This window comes from Aedes aegypti, chromosome 2 (assembly GCF_002204515.2).
Source record: "Aedes aegypti strain LVP_AGWG chromosome 2, AaegL5.0 Primary Assembly, whole genome shotgun sequence".
Classification (NCBI taxonomy): domain Eukaryota; kingdom Metazoa; phylum Arthropoda; class Insecta; order Diptera; family Culicidae; genus Aedes; species Aedes aegypti.
In genome coordinates, this window is record NC_035108.1 from 231,535,568 (window position 1) to 231,554,788 (window position 19,221).

General features: G+C 38.6%; 1 protein-coding gene across 1 annotated transcript in view; it reads left to right on the forward strand.

Annotated features, from left to right (window-relative positions):
- The window catches only part of LOC5574376 (serine-rich adhesin for platelets), a 148,525-nt gene that overhangs the window by 24,969 nt on the left and 104,335 nt on the right, over positions 1–19,221 (forward strand). The window contains exon 6 of the mRNA XM_021844390.1: positions 4,970–5,134. Coding sequence (XP_021700082.1) covers positions 4,970–5,134 — 165 coding nt within the window. The remainder of the gene's footprint in view (positions 1–4,969; positions 5,135–19,221) is intronic.

Consider the following 19,221-nt stretch of genomic DNA (forward strand, 5'->3'; position numbering starts at 1 on the left):
ATGCCCATGCAGCATCAAATCAAAGGAAAGCCGAATCGGATGTTTCTCGTCTAGAATACATGCAACCCAAGTACGCTCCAACAAAGAGAGCGGAGCCACCAACGACCTGCTCAACTTGTGGCGGAGGAGGTCATCAGACAGCGAACTGTCCGACATTCAAAAAACTGTGTGTTGATGCTCGCTGGAAAGAAGTAAAGGAGAAACAACTTTGCGGCCGTTGCTTGACGGCACACAGTCGTTGGCCATGTCGCGGAGAAGTTTGTGGAATAAATGGATACCAGAGACGACTCCATCGGTTGCTGCACAGCGACTTGCCTGTCGAAGAGAAAAAGCCTGTTGGAGAAACGAAAAATGCAACCGTCAATGTTCATCGCCAGCTTACGCCGACAACACTTTTTCGGGTGCTCCCTGTGACGCTTTATGGGAGCAATGGACAAATCGACACTTACGCCTTTCTGGACGACGGTTCTTCCGTTACTATGGTGGATCAATCGATAGCGGAAGCACTTGGGCTTGAAGGAAGCACCGAAAGTTTGTGTATCCACTGGACCGGTGGAATCCAGAAGAAATTGTGCGCGCAGCAGGTAGCGGTTGAAGTTTCAGCAGTTGACAATGACAAGCGGTTCAAGACATCGGAAGTTTACGTAGTCGAAAATCTGGGCTTACCCGAACAAACAATGGATTTCCAGGAAATGGAACAACGTTTCGCCTACCTCAAAGGACTACCTGTAAAAAGTTTTACAGCAGCTGTTCCAGGGCTGATGATAGGATTGAGCAACATACACTTGCTAGCCACTCTAAAGCTACGCGAAGGACGTATCGGCGAGCCAATTGCCACAAACACGCGTATTGGATGGGCCGTTTATACCGTCATACCGATCAATGTTGCCCCGCTAATCAATATTACCCCGGATTACGGTATCTAGATGGTCTACATCAGTGATTTCTGAAGTTGGCGAATTCGCTTCCCTGGGGGGGATTTCTTAGCTTGAGAGGCGAAAATTTAAAATACAGAATTTGGGAAGCGAAAAAACCAGAAAAGGGGCGAAAAAGCTATCACGGGAGCATTTGAAAATAATTACTCATGAACTTTGGAGGACATTTTTTTTAATTATGATAGACAACACTAGATGATTGAGCTTGATTGGCCGCCCGTGGATGCTACTCCAGTATCGCCAGATCAGCTGCATTTACACAAGGAACCAACCGAATGACTACTTGGGACTAACAGGCATCCTCAGTGTATAAGTGCTGGTGATCTTCTATTTTTAGCGACAATGGTGCCTGCCACGTCAGAATGCAGACCAATGTGGGGAAGGGGAAGGAATTGATGATGCATTGTACTGGCTCCCACGTAGACCGTATATACCAGGGGGTGAAATGAGCCAATAATTAGCTACCCAACATTGATTCAACATGGCGTCCAGTGCCTTTGTTTTGATTTTTTTGGGACTGACAAAACATACGATTTTTTGTATAGGAGACATAAATGATACCTCACTGATGCGTAAAACATTCAACAAAATGCCGAAAAGACGAAAACCTCCATCAAATACGACGATTCAACGCAATATATTTAATTGCCAGAATGTAGCACTAGCAGCACATGAGCCGTATACTCGAAAATCAGAAGCAAGTTAGGGCAAACCCACCAGAAAGTGGGTACCAAAACGCGAAGTACCAAAAACGATGTGAGGAAGAGCCGAAATTTATGCAGGATGCCAGCCGTGCCAGTCCACTGCATCTAAGCCAGTTCATGCGGTAGTGTATGGATGGGGGGAAAGGCATGGCAGAGAGGTTTGCTTTTGTGGTTAGCAGACTGCCTATGTATCAGGCGTAAGGAAAGGCATGCGCGTGGAAGAATGGAAGCGTTAGGGAAACGGTTTCATGTCCGTCTCTGGTTCTAGCGATTGCTATGAACGAATAGTTTGAGTGTGATAGATTTAGAATAGAAGATAGAAGCAAGTGAGAGATATACATTAGACCTGTTCACATTTGAAAAAATGTCTGGAAATCTATCGGTCAAGCAGTATTCCGAATTATCATGCTAAGAACAATTTCTGGTCAAATTTTCAGCTCATTTGATAAAGATTTCAATATGCTTCAAGTTGAAAATGTGTTTTTGAGCTTATATCAAGGTTTGAAAAATCATAACTAGCATTTGGAAAATCAAAACCACTTGCTATTACCACTACTTGAAAGCTAATTGTATTCTGTTAAAGTTTGTCGAACACGCTAATAAGATCAAATTGCGTTTTAACATTGTTTGATCGAGATTTGTTCTCCGCAGTACCCTGAAATCACAGTTTTTTGAATATATATGGTACAAAAAACACACATTGACATTATTTTTCCAGACCATAGTCAACGGAAATAGAACAAAGCTATGAATTCATTAACCATTAACAGCTTACATGTCAGGCAATAAATTACAAAAAATGCCCAAAGATCGAGCACTGCATCGCAACCTGATGATAGTTAAATCACGCATGACACATGTACCGACGAATGAATGAATTGAACACGTTAGCATTGCTTTTTCTTTCCGATTGATGATTGTTTTGATCGCATTTCATTGACGATTCAGAACGATTTGAAAACAATCATCATCATCGACTGAGAAAAAGCAGTGCTAACGTGTTCATTTTTTACTTTCCACAAAGCTCACGATGGTACTCTTTGCTCCCCCACAGCGGATTCACATATGTGCTTCCTAATTTATTATTTTCTACAATTTATTTTCATAAGATAACTTGTAACTTTCAACGGGATTGAGTTATAGATATGTGTAGTCATCATGTTCTGGAAATTAGAAATCCGAAATTTTCATACAGGTATGTTTTTTAGAGAGTACACTTCCTAAAAATAGTGATTTTCAAGAACCTCGAAGCACAAACATCAACCAAACTATGTTAAAACTTACTCCAATCGTAAAATCATGTTCTACAAAAGTTCGTAGAATTGAATCAACTACTGTGTAAAGGTATTTCCAATAATTTTTAGTGTTCCGTTCGGTAGTTATAATTTTTTAAAGCTTGAAATTATCCCAAAAATACATAATTGATTTGAAGCACACCTAATTTTTTCTCCAAATTGATTGAAATTTCGACCAGAAGTTCATTTTAACATGAAAAATCTAAATATTGGTTGACTGGTTGATTTCCCGACATTTTTGAAAATATGAATAGGTCTAATATACATTTACAAAGTACGAGGAAAGGGACGGGCCTGGGATGGAACCCATGACCTTCTACTTATGAAGCAGGAGCGGTAGCCATCAGACCACGAACCCCGTCCCAAATGATAGACAACACTAGATGATTGTAAAAAAACACAAAATGTTTGTGTTATATATTCAGGGTTTTTAAAAAAAGGTCGGTACCGTGCCAGTACCATATTATAGACAGCGCCATATTCTGAACGGTCCGTTCCTTATGTTGAACATTCTTTGTTTTTACATCCAAAATAGTAAACTGTCAGTTCGAAACATGATTCATTGTAACATTTCAAAACTAAAATACATGGTTAAGTTGTTTTTTCAACAAATATTATACGTAAAGTTCATTTGCTGTCCATAATAAGGAACAATGTGTGTTCATAATTAGGACCATTGATGTATATGGCGTCCATAATTAGGAACATGCAGGCGTCAGACTAACATATGATTTTTTAAATAAATGATACTTGATGGATGTTTTATTTTAATCTATACGTTTATTTAGATATTAGACAAATGCAACGGCAAGACAAACCAATATCCCAGCTAATGAAATCCTTAATAATTTAAGTTATTCAAATTGGATTTTCTTAACCGTTCAGAATATGGTGCTTGCACGGTATTTGAGATTTTTACAAGATCGGAATGGTTAGTCACAGATAACTTTTACAACAAACTACATATTTTGGATGCACAAAGCACGTATCTGAGAATTTTACGAATTATTTTAGATGCAAATTTTGAAAAATTTAGCATGCCTAAGAATAAAACACACAATTTTAAAATAATTTGAAGAAATATCAGAGATACGTTGGATTTCATCCTTCAAAACGTCCGAAAAAAATCTGAGTTTTTCTTGCCGTTAGAAAAAAAATCCTTTGATAGGGTAAGTGTTCCCTTAGTTGTGGGTGTTCCTATAGTTGCGGTAGTGCCGTTTTCACTGATTTCATTACATTAGCCACAGACCCGACATTGCCAAACGACGTATTTGCTTGTTGACACACGGAATAGTTGAAAAGAGCGTTCAAATTGCATGAAGAAATATCACTAAGATTGCTAAAACTTTTCTTTCTTGTACCAATAGTGTTCCTATAATGGAGGATCCCATAGAAAAACAACGGATACCGCAACTATAGGAACACAAATTAAAAATATACCGCATCTAATAGAACTGTGTACCAATAGTGGAGGTATTATTTTTCACTGACAAATATTTGTTATCATAATTCGATCTTTATAACTAATTGATAACATTATAAGTTATCACTGAGGGAAATTCGTTAATGGGTGATCCATTTCGCATAAAGACGTTTCGCATAAGGACGTTTCGCATACGGACGTTTGGCATAATGGACGTTTCGCATAATGCAGTTTCATACAAGAACAGGCAGCATTTTGAAGAAGGCATATCATTCTGATTATGCCAAATGTCCATTATGCCAAACGTCCGTATGCGAAACGTCCTTATGCGAAACGTCTTTATGCGAAATGTACCACCCCCGTTAATGAGATATTTATATGATATATTTAGTATAACCTTTTGTTACTACGTTTGTTATGTTGCCTGCTTGTTCAACCAAAATGAAAACAAACTAAGTTATCAAATGCTTGTGATCGGATAACACAACTTGTTATCTTTTTGTAACTCAATTTTGTTCGAGTTTTCATATCTCTTCATATGTTATCGTTCATCTTTTTCTGCGTAATTACACAACCAAACTAAAATCTAACTCCATTTTTTTCTTATTCTAGGTGATGCTCCACTAAAACCATACATAACGGGTGAACCTGACATATCATCGATAACCCTAGAAGGCAAAGAAGATTTTCTAATTATCGCTAGTGACGGTTTGTGGGAAGCGATCTCTGAAGATTTCATTGCTTTATTCGTATACCGTATGATTGCGGATAATCCAGGTTAGTGCATCTTTAACGGGTGTATTTTTAACATTAACCATTCTATGAAACAACCAAGAATGCTATTCTCTCGCACGCCATTTCTCCGAAACAACTACCCTAAAAGTTCTTATCGCAAAATGTCACCTGGAATGCCCATTATTCCAATGTTGTTGGAATAGATGTTTATTTTATTCATACGGCTATCCTAACAAAATTAATTGATTTTTTATCAGACCTTTTCTGCCGTGAATCGCAAGTCAGTCCCATCTGCATTTTCGTCAAAATTGAGTTGAGTTCAGTTTTCAACATATGTTCCTATGCTCTTTCAGCTGCACTAATAAGTTAATCTGATTTGTTCGAAAAAAATAGGAAAAAACAGCAAGTCAAATAGTCCCACAATGAAAAGTAACCGCATATCAGTCCTACTACAGGTATCCGCACCGTGTAACACAAAAAAAATGTTTTGATCATCTTTATATTTTTCACGGAAAGTTATCGTAGTGAAAAGCAAATTGTGAAAGTTTCATTAAGATTTTAACATGTTCCAATCCTCTGGATTTTTTTGATCATTTGTATGAAAAACGAGTTTGGAAACATCATAGCACATTTTCTCAATGCCTACTTTTTACAGATGGGACTGACTTGCGATTCACGGCAGTTTTGTTCATAAAATTATGCATTCAGTAAGACAAGATTGAACCAGTTTTAACTTTTCATTGTATTTGACAGCGTGCGAAAAGTGTATGCTAACTTATTACCTATTTTTAAAAACAGACTGTGAGTTTTTACTTTTCGTATTGTGGATAACAATTGTTTAAGTTGAAGCCACTAACATGTTAATCACGATTTTTACTTTCTTTTGACAAATTGTCTTTCCGAGTCATGCATTTGCAGTGAAATTGGGTATTACAGTCGCTAATAATTTTATCTAATGCTACGGCTTTTTTGAAAGGTTGTTTTAATAATGACAGTTTGCATGTAATTGACAAAACATTATTTTGATTTTACAAATGTACTTCAAATCTGGTAGATAATAATTTTTCGATATAAAATATGCTGTGTTAGGTAAAAATAACAAATGGCGATCAAAGATCGTCATCTTTCTAACTAAAAACTAAATCGAATTGGTACAATTGGCGCAATAAAGAATTTTTTTTTTTGCAATTTCTCATCGTAATAGGCTGTTTTTCATCACGTCAATCTGTCATGAAACGGCCTACTTTCCTGCACTGAACTATGCAGTGCGGGAATAATCATTACGCAACTGAAATCAGTGCTGTACTGCCCATAACTGCATATTTGTAACATTCGACAAAACTAGGCATTGAGTAAATGGAACACCAAGTGTGCATTTTATGGCAGTATGGGAAGAAACTAAAATTTCTAAAAATTACCAGGAACTCAAAAGTGCTTATTTGAGGCTAAAATTTTGTACAGCTTATATCGTATATTGGGTGAAAAGACAGAAAATAATTCTGATAGAAATTTCTTTGCTACTACACTACGAGGCTCATGCATAATGCCAATGTGACTGTTATGCGGTTACAATTACCAATGTGGCAAAACAACTTGGTATTTTTTTCGAATTTTCTAGAACAAAATCACAGACTTTAGTAAGTTGATCGAAAGTATACATCATTTGAAGACTCTTCACGGTATTAACTCGAAATTGTCAAAAATGTCGAATGTGACTGATATGCAGTTATGGGCAGTGTAATGATTCATTGCGCAACGCTTTCTCATTACGCAACTGTTTTGAGTTCCGTAATGACCATTTTTCAGAAATTGTAAAATAATGGTGAATGCATTCCGATATAATTTCTGAAACCCTCAAGTGGTCTTCTTCGACATTGCAAAAAATGTTGTACGTAACTCGTTGCAGAACTCGATTTTTACAGCACTTCTCGTAATTATCCAACTCGGCAAGCCTCGTAGGATAAATTTACGACTCGTGCTGTAAAAATCATCATTCTGCAACTTGTTCCGTAAACTACTATTACGCTTATTTATGACCTTTGTGACACTTACAATTTAAATAAGTGTTACAGTGATAGACATTTTAACAATCAACAAACTATTGATTTTTAACTTAAAAATTGAATTATTTTGCCTAATTACAACGAAGTGAAGTTATGTATTGATAGTGAAGCAAAGCAGATGAAGCGATTTATTCGGTGCAAACTATTAAGCAAGCGAATCTGTGTGTTGCGAATTAAAGTCAAGTTCTTCAATTATAGTCTGATCAGCATCAATGCGTACGATAAGCCTGATGACATGAAGATTGATTTCTACGAAGAGTACCGAAAAATAAATATGACGAGATATTAATCCACGACGCAAATGCGCATCAATACTTCTTCCGTCAGATTGGGGAAGAAAACATGTACCTATGTACGACGCACGTGTAAATGCGCAAACATACCTGGCGACAAGCGGGTAACAATGCCTAGTCCAAAATAGACCACATGCTGGTTGATAGGCGACATTGCTCAGAAGTTGTATTGCAATTTAAGAGCTAACTTTCCGTTCTACTGTTGAGCTACCACAGCTGTTGCATTTACTGATTTTAAAAGGTAGGTACAATCGATCTGCTGCGATGATACCTCTGAAGCCATGTTGATTTCAGCGGTTTTTTATTGCTTCGGACTCTACTAGCATACTTTGATTAGATGGTTTTTTGGTTTCTTTGGAATTTGGCGGCTACCGCAGCACCGAAAATTTTTAAATGAACCGTGATACCTATATGTAAGGATTTTTCGAGGCACTAATATCGACTCTGATTACGGATAACGGAGACAATTGAGAAGAATAGACGTTTCTAGAGATGTCATCAAATTGTGGAATCCTTTCACGAAAAAAGTGTATTGAAGTACAGATAGTTTAAAACTTTACAATATGTGGAGATTTTATACAATGGTAAACGGCACTCGGTGCATCGCAATAATCTGGAAATAAATTTGCTGACCGATAAAATGGCGATGGCTACCAGGTAGACACAGTACTTTCAACAGTAATTGAACGGTAAAAAATGGGAATTTATCAAGAAACAGGGTGAACATTATGACAATGACGGTCAATCCTTGGACCCACCGACCATAGGTGAAGTAAAAAAGGCTATACGCGAGATAAGCTGTAAGGCTGCTGGAAAGAACGAGATGCTGGTCGAGCTTCTCAAGTACAGAAATGAGTAGCATAACCAATCGATCGAACGTATACTTCAAGGACAACGAAATGCTAACCAGTTTGGTAGGAGACCCCACACGCCCAAACTTCAAGAAATGGCACAAGCTGGAGTCTGGTAGAAATACTCACCAGTAGTTTGGCCTCATAGTCCAATCAACCAGAAAGTGCACATACTGAAACGAGCCGAATACTGAATTGAATTGAATTCGATGTACTGTCGCACATACTGTTAAATATATTCAAACCGCTCGAGTTTTTTTTATCGACGGCTATCAGGATGGTTTTCGTGACGGGCGTCCACCAACGAACCAGATGTTCACTTGCGAATGTTTTTAGATAAACTCCCGGAGTATAGCTTGCAGAGTAGTAATCTATATAGTAATTTCAAAGCAGTCTACGACTCAGTGAAGAAAAATGAGCTGTCGCAAATAATAACACAGCGTAACAAAAATGACTTTTTTGCGTGTCTCAAGGACCAAATTATGTGTCTCGAGTAGATTTGGGGTTGCTGAATCTGTTGCCATTTTCAGAAATGTTCCAGCACGTCACAATTTTTAGCTACAGGTCGCCAAAGTTGTATAAAACATTGATTTTATCGATGTTTACATAAAATTTAAAATATAATTTATCAAACTTTTTTGTGATCTAATCCAACAAGAATGCGATTTTGCACTTAAACTTTCATTTTAGACATAATTTGGTTGAAATCGCACGACTAAATTTAGATCAAACTGATATTTTCAACATGCTTGCTGTCTCCATACAAAATTCTTCGTTTCTCTTATATGGGAAAATACAAAACTTTTTTAAAACATCAAAAAACAACTTTTCCACATCGAAAGTATTATAAACTTTGTTGATAAGTATTGTTTTACGCATAAAGTTTGAATTATGTGGCAATTTAATCAAATAAATTGCCTTACAAGCTGGCAAACTTGCATGCAAGTTGGCTAAAATAGTCAATTTTAGCATTTCCAACAACCAATATCTCAAAAACTATACGTGATATGATATTTTTGAAAACGGGAATGGATTCAGCAACTCTTAATTGAGTGAATAGTGGTATTTTGGTGCATGAGACAAAAACGTGTTCCGCAGTGTAATTATTTATGAACATGGTTTTCCGGCAAAACTAATGAAACACTGATACGTACAACGCTGAATGGTTCGAAATCAAATTTTCGGATTGTTTGTTGTTGTTCAGAATTGAATTCGACGGTGGTATTGAGAGAACAGATAGTCATAGTGGTAAATGTGTAACTATTCAGCACAACCACGCTAAAGTTAGCGGATTTACCCTGACATCAATGCTCATTCTATTAGAAGTAGTGCAACAGTATTGGGAACAAATTTTTATAGATTGTAGTAATACTTTATAGTTTTTATTGGTCCTAATTGTAATTTCCGAAGTTCCAGTCTACGTTACTCAGAATTTTATCGTAGCATAATTAAAACTCCGAAGAATGTAGAATTTTCTTCAAGTAAATTCTATACAACATTTCTAAAATACTATGAAGGCTTAACATTCTTAATGCTCTTTAACTTTTCGTTCAAACGTATCTGTCTTTCCTTTGTTGAAAAATTATTCAAATTCTAAGTTGTTCCATCACACACTTTTACATTTTTTTTAAATAATCAACTTAATCGTTTTTTTTATTTTTTTCTTGGCATTAAATGCCGGCTGAAAGTCTCGATAAAAAATAATGTAATAATAATAACAAAATATCAGCCAAAAATGTAGTTTACAACCGTCTAATTCCAACGCTGGAATCCCATGACGATGTTTTTTCTCTAGTATTTGAGGTTAAGGAAAGACAAGATAAGAAGCACAATCTAGGGAAAAACTGTTGCACCTCAAAAACCTTTATTGTAATACATATCATTCCAACCGCATTGCGTAATGCTGAATAATGTTTGAATTATTTCTATACCAAATACTGTAAAGGGCCCTAATTCAGCGCGTTGCCTGATTCCGCGCATTTCATACAAAATTATTTATATATGGAAATACTGATTAATATTGCAGCAACTTGTTATGCCATTTGATGCTTCTTTCATTTAGAATAAGTTTGAATCACTAATAAAAGCACTAATAAGACACTTAATCAGCGGAGGCCCGTTTAAGTAGACACTCTTTTTCAAGTTTCCTTAGCGTCCGTGCTAAAACTGTAGGACAAACACAAAAGCGATTTCTATATTGAAAATGTTTTATTTTTTATACAATATTCCATGGAACTACTTGCTACAGATATGTTTCATAGTGCTTCTATGAAATATTATCAAATATTAGCATAATTATTGAGTTTTATCCAAAAAAGTATTGCGCGTTAAACATGCTATATTCGTCTTCACATCTGAATATTTCTCTGAAAAGCATCTTCATGCATAAAAACGTTTCACGTGCAAAGCGGAATATCATACATTTCCCTTCGATCGTCCAGAAACCACGTGGTCATTCTAGTGGGAGGAAAAGTTTGTCCAAAGACCAAAGTTCATAAAAATTTAAAAATTGTCGTGCGAACAAGTCTGAAAATCCGAAAAAATACCACGTGGTTTATGGAAAGTCGCAAAGGATTATTCTATACATCTGTGCACACAAAATTTACTTAACATTGTGAACCACTTATAACATTGCCAATGTTGTTTGATCGCAACTCTTATTTATATTATACAATCCTTATAATCCTTTTGAGAAAACAACAAATAAGGGTCTTCTATAAATTACGACGCACTTTCGGGGAGTGATTCATGGAAACGTGATAATGCGAATAAAATTCCTTGTATTGTATGAAAAGTGTAGAATACAAATATAGCGGTAGCAAAGTTGCTTGATATCAATCAAATCAGCTGATGGCTGATGCTCTAAAACTATCAATATCACTTACGAGCTATCAATATCTGAGGGATGCGAACAGAAAATCAACAAGCAGCCAGATTGCTGTCAAACTAAAATTTTCATAAAAATGATCAGAGTAGGTATGCCTAGAAATGCGCGGAATATGGAAAAGCGTTTCAAAAATGCGCGAAGTAAGGCAATTTCGACAAGTGAACTTTATCAATAAAATCACATTTGTAAATTATGAATACAGTCTAGCTCATATTTTTATCATAACCTACAACAGATTCGCTAGCGATCCAATCATTAAGCTTTTTTGTTGATGCAATTCTCATTTTTAATTAACCATTTGAATCGTTTTATTCCTTAACTGCGCTGAATTGCGACACTTTACGGTGTGACAAAAATCAGTCAAAATCGCTGTTTTGATGCCTCAGTTGAACGTTAGAATATGTTAAGTTTTTGGCACATTTTTATTTTGTATAGGGGGAGATCCCCCAGTGCCGGACAGCACCCAATACCGGACAAAGTTGAAACATTGAGAAATCATGGTCCAATCAAGATGGTGTATTAGTAGAAAAGAAAGCTATTATGTAGACTAATGTTTGCGTAGAATAACACATCCTTGAAATATGCATCCCTTTTTATAAAAGTAGAAAAGTTTGGAAATCTTTAAAAAATTGACGTATCTTCTTAATTTTGAGCCTATTTAGTAATTATTTTGTATATGAAAAAATACTTTGGATCCCGCAAGCATGATCGAACATAATCCTAATTTGATAGTATGAATGTATTTTGTACCATAATTGAAGTAAATATGGACAGATTACAATTTTGGTTAAGCACCTCCTGTCCCTCAGTTTCGGACAGCTTGATTTGTCATATGATATCTTTGTAATTATTGCATCAGTGTCTCAAAATACTTTCATTTTTCATGGGTTCCGTCGACCATGGTATCAAACATGCAATAAAATTAAGAAAAATGAACATTCATCCCTCCCCTAGGACGTGTAATCTTGCCGCGATGGGTGGGCTTACCCCATTAGCACTTATATGGGAACCAAAGACATGTCCAGTCGTGGTGGTATCACATCAGGAAATATTTGTTTAATGCCGCGTCATCAACCATCTGGCATAGATGCATCAATCTTACGGATGTGATCCAACGGTTATCCTGTTAACAGGCATAGGGGTAACAGGAGCCGTAGCCACGCTTTGATGCAGATAGGTTAGATTTTGTTTAAATGGTTATAATATTGACTAATGAGGAGAATGACTAAGGATCCATCGAGTAGAATGTGACACAAATGTTAATTTGTTATGCTTCACTCATTAGAATCATAATAAAAAACCACATTTATTATGTTGGTCTCATAAAACTACAACAACTTCATTCTCGCAGAATTTTAGTAAATAGATAGGGCTTAGGCGCGATGAAGCTTTATTTTGTCACCGAAAAGTGGATCCGGACAATAAAAAATGACTTTCTATTTCTTTATTATTTCTAGTATAGTTTCTAACACATAGAAATGTATTTACGACGATTCTAAATGAAAACAGACGAGACCAGATTTGAATATGAATAGATGTATAGAACAAACTGATCAAAATCATTATTGACCAACATGACAAAAGTAGTGAACTTAAAATATTCAACCTGCCCAAGTACTAATAAGCATGTTAAAAAGGACCTTCAGCAATACTGACCAACGGGACTGAGGAAAAACTAGATCAACAGTCAACACATAAAGTTTCCGATGTCGTTGACTATAATCAGCGATGTAGTCAAAAGTAATTCAATGAAAACACACTAAATCCTGTTTATTTCTAATACTAATAGCTTTATTTCTTTCTTTCTTTTCATGTATAACAACTAACAACAACACCATCACGAGGGAGCAAGTGGTGTGTCGTATGTATCAAACGTCGTATTAGGAGCTGAACCACATAGATCAGCACGGACACGGATCGAATTAACATCAAACTGCGGTAAAAACGATCCATAAGCGTTGGTGGGTATACTAAAAAAGGGGTAAGTAAAATTTTTATTTTTTAGCGAACGCATATTGTATACCATTTCAGCCCCCCTACATATTCACCCGCCCGATAATACCGTACCAATAGCTATGACTATCCAAACTGTAAACTAACTTGAGACAACTGAATTCTCATTTTGAGAAGACCTCAGAAAATAACAATAAGACGAACATAAAGCACATCGATGACCAAACCAAACACATTTACAATACATTTAGATTTGATACTTCTTCTCATATTAATTATCTACAACTTGGATTCGGTACAACAAGATGGCAACATAGACAGTCATCTCTCCTAGAAAAGTACTTTATTGAAATTTATTCATATAGTATAACACATCACGTTTCAGACTAGTAGCATAAACGACTAAAATACTAGAGAATACATGACGTACAATGACAAGGCACTTCAGATAGTTTTTGTTCACGTATAGATGGAAGCACATTTCATGTTTTTCACTTCAACAACCTTCATACGGGAAAAAAGATCTCCCTATCGCTATCGTTTTATATAAGACCGCATTCTGTATTATTAGCATTTTCTGTCTATCATTGTCAAAAGATGCTTGGAGATGACATCTGTGCTACAATTTGTCAACATAGACTACTACAACATAGCTCTGTATGTTATTTCCAAGTAATGCATTAATTAATAACATATATTTTCATGTCGCTTCTCCATGCGTAAACAAGAATCCAAATTGCCCAGGACTAAAGGCTGACTATACAAACATGACTACGGGAGGGAAACTGAAGCAAAAACAATTTAATAAAACTACTTCTGCACAATATTCAAATAAAATAGTGTTAAAGTGGGCAACATAGCCTATTCCGTCTAAATATTGGCAAAAGTAGAGGTAAAATTTGCACTACGAGGTCCAGCACAGACAAAGAAGCTGTCATACAGCTCCAGCTGGAAACCTCATAAAAAAAAAAAAAAAAAAAATAAAAAAAAAAAAATAAAAAAAAATAAAAAAAAAAAAAAAAAAATGAACATTCATAACAACATCGTAAAATGTGCTATTTTTCATCATATATGAAAAAGGTTTTTGATAGGCATCTTGCAAACTAAGAAAAACTCAAATTATTTTTGTAAATGTTGCAATTGCATTGAATTGGTAATTATAATCTATTTCTATAGTGTACACATTCAATGATGTTCAAATTTACAGAATTCGAGGCATTTCCAGACCGTGTCCGGTATTGGGTGCCACCTTTCAAGATCGATCAATTTGGTACTAAAATACATCAGCAAAACTCAATGTCAAAATTCATATTCATATTTTCAAATTTATTTTTGTACGCTATAAAAATGATAATATTTATCATAAATGGGTAAGACGAGCCCATTAAATCAAAATTTTTCGAATTATGAATTTAGTGGCTTAAGTGACCGGTACTGGGGGATCTCCCTCTACATATACATAATATCACAGAAAAGATATAAATAGATATTTGTTTTGAATAAAAACTTTTGACATATTTTTGAAATGTCAAGCAATAAATAAAATACTACAGTGCAAAGAGTTTCGATTGGCCTAAAAAATTAGGTCCTGTCTGGGACAGATCCAGTTTCTTAGCTTTCTTGGTTAAAGTTGCCATTTTCGCATTCGTATATCGTGTGGCAGGTACGATGATACTCTAAGTCCAGCGAAGTCAAGCGCTCTTGCGCATATCAAATGCAGTGAGTTAATAATGGAGTTTTAATATTTGGTAAGTTAATTAAAAATTAATGTTTTATCGACGTGGAAAACATTTCGTTTGCAATTTGTAACAAAAAATATAATCAATCGTTTCAATTGTATTACTGTAGGACCTTTATTTCTGCAAAAAAAATGAAATTCAATAAGGACTTAAAATTCGAGTGTTGTCGAAATATCACTACCTTCCATTTTTTTAATTACTCGATTATTTAGGGAAAAGGCAAGATTATAAACAGTTGAAATATTTACAGAGATAAGTCATTTGTAGAATAATCCATAAGATCTCTAAAAATACAAATAGTAACTTTACTTACTCATCGACGTTGGATTGAAGGATATGGCAATGAGATCAACTAGCTGGCCTGCAGGAATTTGTTTCCGAGAGTTCCGCGACAATTATGAGCTGTGGGAGCCTTAATGTAATCGCACATGTTGCACTTGTGTATGCCTTTCGAAGCTATAAAAATGAAATCATGTAACGAAATCTAACGTAGTAGCACTGTTTATATATGCAGTATCGTTTTTTAGTTTTAAGTATACATTCAATAACATTCACGGCTGTTTGGGCACGTCAGGAGTTAATCATCAATGTTAACTTCCTTTTTCCCGAACAGCCTAGATAGCCGTGTAGTGTCGGTAGCGGTTGTTTCAATTGGCTAAGAATTAACACTACGGACTGCCTGTTCCGGTGGTAAAAGTCCATCTCACAGGTGACCCCTAATTCATGTCGCTTTAAGCTTACCGTGCCTAAGAATGAATGGTTAGGGGGGTCTAAAAAAACCTAACCGCAAACGGAGCCTGTGGAGTACCAGGGCGCCCTCTACAGTATTGTGCCCTTCCTGTGCTACCCGGAGCAATGGTGCAGGTGACCTTGTGTTTCTCCGAGACAATCGGCTTCCCTTCTTCAGTCTCAAACCTGAGGCTAAATAAGGGTGGGATTATAAGGATGTTGTAAATTAGTTTAAATTTTTCACCCTTATGGCTTCGCATTATGCGTTTTTTTTTTTTTGTTGGGGCAGCAGGGACGAAAGTCCAGGGGCTTAACGGACCCCCCCCCAGGACCTCTGCGAGTTGGGGAGTTGCCCAGGATGTGGTGAAGTTCGCAGTGGGCTCTGATGAACCTTCATAAAAACCACAAAAATCCGAATGCAACTCTGTCACAGCGACCGGTGCCGCTTAAAGTACCCTAGCCCAAACTAACAGGAGTGCCAACCGGCACATCAGGATTGATGCCAGTGAGATCCTGATTATGGCATACTGGTCGCGATACAAACGGACAAGGCATGGAATTACGAGTAGGAGTGCTTCGAGCACATTGGGACCAACGCCAGTACGGCCCCAATTATGTATACTGGCAGCGCACGACAAAGGACAAGTAACGGCATATGTACTAGATAATATGCTTTGAGGCTGACAGCGGCGACATTCTACTCCCTTAGTAGGGTCGGGTGACACTGGCCCGAAACGGCGAGTGGGTTAATGGCGCAGGCTGCCCCCGTCCCGTAAAACCGTGGCAGGCCTTAGAGTACGTTCCAAATCCGTCGCCTGGTTGTTCCAACTGGGCGGGAGTAGGCTCAGATGCCATTACCTGACCTGCGCCGATCCGGCTCTGAACATAGTACCCCATAAAGGACTATGTCAACCCTAGCATGGCCTCCCTGCTTGCATAGATAACCATGGGATTATAAAGGCGACTATTCCAGCGGAGATGGATAGCGGCTCTTAGGGGGACCCATAAGAGATGATAAACCAAAACAAAAAACTAGCGGAATGTGAAGGAGAGGCTTCTGGACCTATCAGTAACCGGCTAAGGTTCCCGCCAAGGAAGGAGGCGACCAACTTTATTGAAAACAGTGTGGGCAAAAGCCTAGATACTGTGACGACGGCAGGCACTGGCCGCTCCAGTGCAACATGTGTGGTGACCGATGGCCCGGGACTAATCGAGGCCATGGATCGCAATAGGGAGTACCTCCCTAAAATGCAGGTAGCTGCTGAGCAACTTGATGTCATCATCGAGTATGTTAAGAGCAAAACAAATATCAGCAAAGACTTGAAAACAAGTCTACTGAAATTGCGACAATCAGTCCTAGCTGCAAAGCAGGACTACGAGAAAGCCAAGGAACAACTTGGCAAGGTAGAAGGCCAAAAAGACACTAGGTCGTGTCAGACCGAAGTGTTTTCCTTCACAGGCAACGCGAATATATCTGATGATATTATTCGATACGCGATGCGGAAGAGGGAAGCTTCCGGGGATGAATACGTGGCGAAAAGACGTATGGTTGCTAAGGGAAAAGTGACCTACGCGGCCGTCCTCCAGAGCGGAAAAGCTGGCACGAGCCAAGCCCCGCGATCAAGAGGACATGGCAACAAAGGAGAGGCCAACACCAAGCCTAAGGCCAAGAAAGCCAAGAAAAAGGAGCCACGGGTTAACCGGAACCAGGCAATGCATCCACAGGAACCACGGGCGCAAGGCAACAGCAACCCGTGGATACGAGTTGGAAATAAGAAAAAACAGAGGAAACCGAAAACGGAGCCCAAGGAGAGCGCTAAACCGAAAACAGCGAAACGTAGGAATTTAGGCGAAGCCCTCGTTATCAAAACGGAGGAAGCAAAATACGCCGAGGTTCTGAAGGCGATGCGAAGCACAGAGAAGCTATCGCCATTGGGCGCAGACGTGCGAAGCATAAGGCGAACTAGGATTGGTGAAATGATCCTAGTCTTAAAGAAGGACGCCAAGGAAAAGGGTGCAGTCTATAAGCAACTGGCACAAGAAGTACTTGGTGACGAGGTTGATGTAAGATCCCTTACTGCTGAAGCGACTCTCCAGTGTAAAAATCTGGATGAGGTCACCGATGCAGCGGAGGTCTCGGCTGCCCTCAAAGAGCAGTGTGACATCGACGTAGCCAGTAAGGCCATCCACCTTAGAAAGGGCCCGCAGGGCACCCAGGTGGCGGCGATCAGGCTGCCGGTCGCAGAGGCCAACAAAGCGAAGAACTTGGGCATACTCAAGGTAGGCTGGTCGGTTTGCCGGCTGAGCATACAACAGCCTCCTGAAGTTTGCTTCAAGTGTTTCGGGAAGGGCCATAAGTCGTGGAATTGCAATGGTCCCGACAGAAGTAAGATGTGCAGAAAATGCGGCGCTGAAGGCCATAGGGCAAGCGATTGTAAGCAAATCGCTAAGTGCCTAATATGTGTCGACAGAGCAGACAACGGACACTTAACGGGCGGACCCAAATGTCCGGGCACAAGCGGAGTATCAAAGCAGCCAAAACGGAAGTAACACAGTTAAATTTAAACCACTGTGATGCAGCCCAGCAGCTGCTTTGGCAGTCAGTCTCGGAAACCAAGACTGACGTGGTGTTATTATCGGACCCATACCGCATACCAGCCAACAACGGGAATTGGGTGGCGGATAGGTCTCAACAGTTAGCAGCTATAGGGACGACAGGACGATACCCAATCCAAGAAGTAGTCTCTAGCTCAAATGACGGTTTTGCGATAGCAAAAATCAACGGCGTGTTCTATTGCAGTTGTTACGCGCCCCCAAGGTGGTCGATTGAGGAATTTTCCCACATGGTCGACAGGATGATAGCCGAACTAGCTAATCGGCAGCCAGTAGTGATAGCTGGCGACTTTAATGCATGGGCAGTGGAGTGGGGTAGCCGCTGTACCAATCAAAGAGGCCAACTATTGCTGGAATCCCTGGCCGCTTTAAATGTAGAGCTGGCAAATGTGGGTACAGTGAGTACCTTCCGCAGAAATGGTGCAGAATCGATTATCGACGTGACGTTTTGTAGTCCTAACCTTTTAGGTACCATGAACTGGCGCGTTGATGATGGTTATACTCATAGCGATCATCAATCGATTCGCTATAGTATAATACCAGGCGGGCGGAAGGCGGCGCGATGTAACTCGACCCAAACCCGAGGATGGAAAACAGCGCGCTTCGACGGCGAAGTATTCACTGAAGCCCTGAGGCGCGAACGGAACACTCTGGACCTAAACGGTGAAGAGCTAGTTGCTGTGATATCACGAGCGTGTGATGCTTCCATGCCGAGAAAAGCACCTCCTAGAGAGAACAGGCCGCCGGTGTATTGGTGGTGCGAATCAATTGCAAATCTTCGAGCAATCTGCCTTCGGGCTAGACGAAGAATGCAACGCGCACGCACAGAAGCACAAAGAGAGGAACGCGGTGCAGCATTCAGAGAGGCAAAGTTGGCTCTCAAAAAGGAAATCAAGAGTCGAAAACGGGCATGCTTTGAAAGCCTATGCGAGAGTGCCAATTCTAGTCCATGGGGTGACGCCTACAGAGTGGTAATGGCTAAGACCAAAGGAGCCATAGCG